Genomic DNA, 8,746 nt, shown 5'->3' with positions numbered 1-8,746 from the left:
GGTCCCATCGAAATGAAGGGTGCGTCGAGAAAAAATCGGGATCAAAATAGTGGCAAAAGTTCTATTTACACCATTTAATTACAAGTTACAAAGGTGGTACAAATTCTAACACGCAAAAATTTTCTAGTTTGTATTTAAATTTCAAATAGATGGAATCGTGGATGAGAACATTGCTTTCAAATGCGATGAAAAAATTGGATTGTTCGTAAATAGAGGACTTCAATGACCAATAATTTTTATTTTTACTGTTGAAATGTTCTGGTACTTTTTCATTCACCTGACCATCGCACCTTTCATTTAAAGCTGTAAACAGGAATTTCGGATCTGTTATTCAATTACCTACAAAATTAATTTTGGAAATATTTTAATAATTGTGTAATTTTTAATTTGAATAGTAATTTTACAATAGATTTAGCTTGTATTTCGTTACTCCTTTTCGACATTCTTTCTAATCGACTACACTAGACTTGAATGCAGTACCTTATTTACTTACTACCAACTTAGTGACTGTGTTTCTTACTAGCCTGCGTAATTGCTATTATCTATTGATTTATTTAAAACCTTATCGGCTACTTTTGATATCAATGTTGTTTTTAGTTTTGAAAACATTACTCGTTTTGCTACTTGACTAAAAAGATACTAAAGCTAAATTTATTTACAGTTTCGTTTTATTTTCATTTTCAAAATTTATTATGACAAGCGCTTCAAACATTAAAGCGAACCAAAATAATAACACAATAACTAAAGGTATTTGATACCAACAATAAGTTTTCATAAATTTCAAATTTTCCAATCAAAATACCTAACAAAGCGTGACTAATGTTGAGGAAAACATAAAAAGGATAAACAGTAATCGAATTACGTATAGTGGAACCAGAACATGCATAAAAAATAATAATAAATTGTATGCTTAATAACCTATTCGGAATAATGCGGCTTATTATTCGGTGAGTGATAATGATGCTACTTATTGTTGCTGCTGCTGCTGCTGCTACTGGTACAGCGGCAATCAGATTATGGGCAAAAAATAAATCTAGAAACGGAAAATAGAGTGAATGATTCGGCGGCAAAACTTTTTAAATCAGATACGTTGATATGGTCAGCTTATTTTGCCTGTCACTAACCAACGATCATCAGGAGGCAGGTTTCCGGCCCGAGCTGGTGCGGTGGTGCCATAGTCGAACGAATGTGATTTTGACAACTGTTGAGCGCCTGAAGCCGTGTGGTGTATTGCGCGTGTTTTTGAATAAAGGAGAGTCGCATGGGAAAATGGATTTTCATCCCGCGCAGGAGACGCACGGTCCGGTTGTCGGTGGGGATGAAAAACTTTCCAAACTAAATTAATAATTGAATAATAGCATTGAATCGAGTGGTGCAGGCCCCGAGCCCAGTAATTTCCGATTGTTGGCCATTGCAAATTGGTTGCAGGTTATTTTCCGCCATTAATTAATAAATAATCATAAATTTCATGTTCCAATGAACGGCTCAGCGATTTGAGCTGTGAAATTGGGTGAGCGCGTGAGATGCGAGTTCTTTGTTGTCGGTTTGATGGATGATATGTACAGGATTGGGTGAGCCCGGGGGCTGATGTTCGCTAAAACTGTCAATCGCTCTTTGATATGCTTTCGGTACTTATACTCTTATTTCTGATTCCATTTATTTCTGTAATTAGGAGCGTAATTCCCATTCATCGCTGAAAACGCACAAATTCGTCGCATCCCATCGAGCCGCAGTCGTGTTTCATTGGCACTATTTACAATTCATCTTCTAGCGAGTGAGAAATCGGAAGTGTAGTCTTCTGTTGTATATTAGAGAATGCACGTTGTCGGCGGAGATTATTTTTAAATGTACGGAATATTCTGCAGCTAGATCCGGTTTCAAATCCTATCTTACAACTATTCTGCAGAACTTAGTTTTCCTAGTGAAGTGGAGATGTATCATCGTTTTAAGAGAACTGTTCAAAATCAACATTAATCTTTTCTACTATTTACAGGAAAAAAAAACTAAAAAGAAATCCTTCGTTCTTTGGTATAAATTTTACCTAGCACTTACTTTGGAGTAACTATTCCCCAAAAGTAAAACACCGTTCTTACAAATATTGAGCGAAAATACTTCTTCTGTCGGTGATAAACCTATCCCCAAACACACCACATGTCGCTTTATATCACATGGTTTTTCTCAACTCGTTCCCACAATCGCTCGCGGTAGGAAGCCGTGCTGAACGCCGCACACTCGGTTCAATCTCGATCGCCCCCGTGATGAAATTGGTGTAGCTGGGAAGCCTCATGCAGCTGGGCCAGATGGGAACTATCGTGCAGATTAGCCAGGTGAGCCTGCTCGCCCAGACTGGCCAGCTGGGCCGGATCGTACAGGGACATCTTCAGTCGTTTGCACTTGGCCCGGCGGTTCTTGAACCAGAACTGGACGTTCTTGCTTTCCAGACGGGGGAACTTTTGACTGAAATGAGAAGAAGGGAATCGTCTGTTAGAGGTTTGAGTATTTTTAGAGTCAGGGGTATTTTTGTAGAAAAGAATTATTCAGAGCGGTTGCTAGACAGTTACAGAAACATCCGTACTTTTTTTAGTAGGTATCTTTGGAAACCATTCGATTTTCTTGGAAACCAAATACTGGTTTATAAATATAATACTGGATAATTACATTATAATTCGCTACTGCTCTAGATTTCGACACCATGGTAAAACAATCAACTAGAAGAATTACAACTCTTGTAAAACTATAAAAATTAGTATGAAGCCAACATTAACCATTAATGACAATATTCAATGTCAGTTAAACAAATAATCGTTGGATGTAAAATTGTACTTCACGTCCGAAAATTATTGGAATGGGTATAAAATTGATGTACTGGTTGAAAACATATCTTGTTTCAAGTAAATTCAAGTAATTACAATACAATTTCATCACCTATTAATCTAGCTACAATTCTGAAACAATCAGATATATAAAACGTTGTAAATATAACCCCGAAATCCTCCGGAGAAAGCACTTTTTTTAAAAAAGAAAATTCCTCTCAAGTGTATGGTGAAATCCTGTCACTACTAAATGAAATTTGTGTTATTTCTGTGAGGCGACGTGTGAAAATGGAGATGTTAAGGGGTTGCTGTATAAATAACACGAAAAACATCTCGAGAATTTTTTCTTGACGCAATAAAGAGATTATTCGAGATTATGTAAATACGATTTATAATACTAAATATGAAGCACAAATTTCATCATTACATAGCGTCTGTGCAGCATTTTTCAGCGATACGGTTTTTTGAAAATGTTTACCGGCAGGAAATCTTCCTCCAATAATTTTTGACGTGGAGCGAAAGACTACAGATTTTTTATTCTACAGAACAATAGTGATCGACAAACGTGTGTAATATCTTTAGTATATAAATTTTTCGCAGATTGTTGCACTGTTCAACGAAAAATATTTAAAAATTTCATTAAAGATATGAAATTTCCAAACAATCGAAAAAGATTTGCTCAACTTACATTTTCGGTAGGCTCAAAATAAAAGTTTTCGAGCAAAGCGCGTTTAAAATTTTAAATAAGCTCGTGGCATTCCTAAAATATGTTGCGGCAGAATTGAAAATGTGGACATTTGCCGACTTCCATTATTTGGTATATAATTTTTAAAACTCCAGGGGACATTTCAAGCCATTTTAAGCCAGTACCCCTTAGGCAGGGTGCCGACTTATTTCTCAAAATAAAACTTCACATTTTTCAGGTTTTCAGAAAATATAAAAAATTTCAGTGTCTTCTAGCTAACAAAACATTTTATATTCATTGTTTATTGCTCGAGGCTAATCATTCCGATTTTAATCTTTTATAATGGAAGATTGTTCATCCGTCTTTAAAGATTAACTAAACATCTAGGTACCTTCAAGGTCATATTCTTTTTTTATGGCGAATCCTAGAGTGACTTAGCTGCAGTAGTAGTATCATGAGAAAACTATAACTAATTAATGTTCAAACCCTGTGTAATAGGGCACTGCGATTTTTTTTATTCTCGAAGGCCCCCCCTCTTATATTGTGACAAATGTCAAAGTAAGCTCAGATGCCAAATTTTACATCATTTGGACATTTTAGACCCCCGCCCACTTCGCTTGAAATTTTTTGAAATTGGTAGTATGGGAAAATATGCAGGAAAAATACATTAAATGCTATAACTTTTGAAGTAGCCATCAGAAAATTACAATTTATACCTCTTTTGAAAGAAAATAATCTTAGTATTTGAATGGAGATATTTTTGTTTCTAGGAAAATACGGGAAAGTGGGGTACTTGATCATTTTGCCCCAAAATCCCATATTTTTAATGATTTTTCTGCTCCGTAACGCAAATCGTACATATTTTGTAGTTTTTCTAATGTGACAAAATCTCAGAAATCGAACGGAACCCTTTTGACCTTAGTCCGAATACGAGAAGTTGGGATTATAGGGCTTTTTGTCATTCATATTAAATTTTAGGATTTTCTCATGCATATATCTCTATTATTCTTAAATCAATTTTCAGAAAATGTAACTTGTTGAACGTGTAAAATTCTGAGGAATAAAACAAAAATAAAAACGCTAGAGTTAAAATTCAGAAACATCAAACTTTTTGATAATTACTCTACAAATCTCATTTTTTTCATTATTTGTCCTAATACCTCAACTTCCCCTATTTTTCCAGAAATGAAACTTTTCTCATGTGATCCCTAAGTATACTTTACACTAAAAGTAGTAAATCAAATAAGAATTTTGTTGGAGTTAATATGTGCAAATTTATGATAAAAATGTGAAATCTACACTATATGTCAGATAATTTGATGTTCCTGAATTTTACCGGTAACGAATCTATTTTTGTTATATTTCTAAGGATTTTCCACGTTCAACAAGGTATAGTTTATGAAAATTGAGTGAAGAATATTAGAGATATATGCACGAGAAAATGATAAAATTTAATATGAATGACAAAAGACCCTATAACCCCAACTTCTCATATTCGGACAAATGTCAAAAAGGTTCCGTTCGATTTCTGAGATTTTTTCACATAAGAAAAACTGCAAAATATGTATGATTTGTATCACGGAGCAGAAAAATTATTAAAAATATGGGATTTTGGGGCCAAGATGACCCAGTACTCCACACTCCCGTATTTTCCTAGAAACAAAAATATCTCCATTCAAATACTAATTTATTTTTTATAATAATTTCCTTTCAAAAGATGTATAAATTGTAATTTTCTGATTGCTACTTCAAAAGTTATAGCATTTAATGTATTTTTCCTCCATATTTTCCCGTACCACCAATTTCAAAAAATTTCAAGCGAAGTGGGCGGGGGTCTAAAATTGTCCAAATGATGTGAAATTTGGCATCTGAGCTTACTTTGGCATTTGTCACAAAATGAGAAGTGGGGCCTTTGAGAATTCAAAAAAAAATTTTTTTTACAATGCCCTACTGTTTAACCCTGAAGATGAATGGAAAACTTCGAAACGTTGCACTATGAGGAGGCATATGAGCAAAAATCGAAAAATACATCAACTCCAATTTATTTAAATGCTCAACTGAGTATTTATATACACTATAATTAAGAAAATCCTGCTGTGTTACAGAAAAAAATTTACTTAACTGGGTAATATCGATGCTTGAAGATGAAAATTTTGGAAAGAGAGATTGCACGTACGTTTTTTAAAATCTTCGTATCTCTATTGAATTTTGAATGAAACGTATGTTGGAATATGTCGTTTGAAAGCTAGGGATATCTGTTTTGTGATGTTATTATTGAAAATGCACATCCATCGTATTAGTATGAACTTTTATGAAAAATAAACTTTCAAAGTTCAAAAATATCCACAAATTAGATACGGAAAAGTCTCTTAAAGACTTCCTAAACTCTCGACGGTGGATGCAAGTTAATGTTTCTTTTGACGTATAGCAAAGTTATCAGTCGTTCACGTTTGCTCTATGTTGTTTATGCAATGTCCAGATAGTTGATCTGACTACATTTTTACCATGCATAATGCTGTATGGCAATAAATGACACAGAGTTGTACCGACAACCCCGAGGTACCTTTTTCATGATCAATGTGACTCCTAAGCTCCAACTTCATTGTGCAGATTGGTGGTCATCAATTTAGAATTTCCATCTTTTTCCAAGTATTGTTGCCCATGTGGTATACAGGCGGACTGTAATCTCTCGAAGTATTTCAGCACAGAATTGATCCACTAGGGTCCTGCTCGCACGTCATAAGAAGCGATTGGAAGCAGGAGTCCTGAAGTCAAGGCGATTCTCTGTGTGAAAGACTAAATGACTGGCAGGACCAAAATAGGCCAGTGGCGCACGGAGTGTCGTGGCTTTCTTACTCTTGCTGTGTTACGCGAATCTCTGACACAGCGGACTTTTTTTTCGCAAACCGTGGGATTCAAATGATGGTCATGTCTCTAGTACCCATTTCGGGGCTGTCGTATAATGCACTATCATCTTCTGATAATTTCAAAAGCAGTGTATCATATTGAGGAAGAAATGGGCTTCCAGTTATAATCGGCAGTGATGCAAATACCTACCACATAATTTGCGGCAGCTCAGGTGTCAAACTGACAGACACCGAATAGATGGAATACTTTGGTAGTACAAGGTGAAGTACTACAGAAGTGTTAGATTAACTCTCTGCTCTGACGGTATTATGCATGAGTTGGCAAACTGGCTTGTACCAAATTAGATCGAACCGTCGTTATTTGATCATAAGTACTTCGTCTTTGATCACTTAAACGTCTCGCTAGATAACCTCACATATAGTAATCTAAAACCTACGAATTGGGACTTCTACGAAGAGGGCTTCGCGATTTGATTTAATGAGTATCTTCCGACGATTGAATCTCCAAGTGATTTGGATGAGAAAAACGCACTTGTCCACTTCGAGTTATTCGTGCTTCTAGAGGAACACCATGGTGGAATACCGAACTTGTTCAACTCATGTAGTTATGCAGAAGAGCTTAGAATCGCAGACGCTGGAAGGGCTCGAGGCATAAAAATTAGCTCGCGTAGCATACAGAAATGCATATCTCAATTCTCAACGAGACTAGTAGATTAAATAAGTTACTTTCGAAATCGAAAGACTTACATGTCAATTGCATATGAACTGCTATTGGTGAATACTCGTCTGACGAAGATGTAGTGCTCAACTGTCATATACTTTCCAGGCTGTACGGAGTCGTCACCGACGACTGACTCTGGGCTCTTTTCAGGTAGTTCTGGGTTCTTGGGCATTTCCCGTGGAATTGTGACAACCGAATCGATCAAATGGGCGATTGAAAGTTTTTCTTCGTATAAGTCTAAGGGGAAAAGATGGAATTACTCTATTTTCTCTTCAAAGAGGATATGTAGTGTTGCAGCAGGATACATTCCATTAGCGTGATAACTATAAAATTCATTCCCAAAGGTGGCCGCGTCCCTTATGAAGAGCCAAAAAGCTTTAGCCCTATTAGTCTGACCTCCTTCCTACTCAAATCAATAGAACGTTTAATCGACCGCTACATTCGTTAGATTGGACGAGCACCCGCTGCATACAATGCAACATGGATACTATCACCGAGAGAGAAGTCTACTATCACCTTTAATACACAATGCCTTCTACAACATTGAATAAGCTTTTTCGCAAAAACCATAAAGTTTAGGAGTTTTTCTTGATATTGAAGATGCTTTTGACAACGTGTCTTGCGAATCAAATTTGGAAGCAATACGAGGTAATGGAATACCTTCATATATCACGAACTGGATTCACGCAATGCTTAGCAACCGACATCTGTGCTCATCGTTAAGACAAGTAAAGATAAGAAAACTGAGTGTCTGCGGATGTCCTCAAAGTGGTGTGCTGTCACCACTTCTATGGAACCTTGTCACCGATAGCTTGTTAAGGTAGTCTAGTGAGTTTGGGTTTCCAAGATATGGTTTCGCCGATGATTATCATATAATGATCAACGGTATTTGCATCAATACACTCGCTGATGGGATGCAGCAAGCCTTATGTGTTGTTGAGCAATGGTGTCTTCAAGTTGGACTGTTAGGTAATCCAAATAAAACATCAACGGTGCTTTCGTGCAGCGAAGAAGTACAGCCGGAGCTCGTCCGTTGTAGTTCTTTGACTCTGAAATTATAGTCGCATATCAAGTTAAAACTAAATTGGTCAGCTCACATCGATTCCAAAATCCAGAAAGCTTGCATAGACATCGGCTAATGTAGACGTCCTTCCAGCAAATCTTAGTGACTCAAACCCAAATACATGGATCCACACAACAATTTTTAAACCAACACTGGCATATGGTACCGTGTGTGGTGGTAGAAGGGATAATTAAATATATAATGTATAACCAATATGAGTTTGTAGGGATGTACAATGTTGTCCCGTCTTATGAGTTTGCCATTCAAAATTTTAGCTCACTGAAAAAGGAGGTCTTTGAAATATCCAACCTTTTTCTTCAGCAGATCCAGGAATGACAAACTCTACTCGGTGATAATACCATTGATCTCCACTTAATGGGCGGACATTTAGACGTGGTAGCCTTTCATGCAATGCTTGTCGTCAGTAATGCCATTCGCCTACTTTAAACAGGATATTACAATTCCGAGCTTATCTGGGTGAAGATATCTATCACGACTGACTATCTATGCGTCACTTCTTTCGAAATCTTTTGAATACTTAGGGAATAGTGTGCGATCAGAAAGCAGATAATATATGGCCCGACTAGGATTCGACTT

At 36.4% G+C, this 8,746-nt stretch overlaps 1 protein-coding gene across 1 annotated transcript in view; it reads right to left on the bottom strand.

The window, feature by feature from the left end:
- Positions 1-381: 381 nt before the first annotated feature.
- Positions 382-8,746, bottom strand: part of LOC131692570 (dual specificity protein kinase splA) — a 290,726-nt gene continuing 282,361 nt past the window's right edge. Inside the window, exon 6 of the mRNA XM_058979688.1 lies at positions 382-2,457. Within this exon, the coding sequence (XP_058835671.1) occupies positions 2,238-2,457 (220 nt within the window). The 3' untranslated portion in view covers positions 382-2,237. The remainder of the gene's footprint in view (positions 2,458-8,746) is intronic.

The sequence above is a fragment of the Topomyia yanbarensis genome, chromosome 3 (assembly GCF_030247195.1).
Source record: "Topomyia yanbarensis strain Yona2022 chromosome 3, ASM3024719v1, whole genome shotgun sequence".
Classification (NCBI taxonomy): domain Eukaryota; kingdom Metazoa; phylum Arthropoda; class Insecta; order Diptera; family Culicidae; genus Topomyia; species Topomyia yanbarensis.
This window is presented reverse-complemented; position numbering and strand designations above follow the sequence as displayed.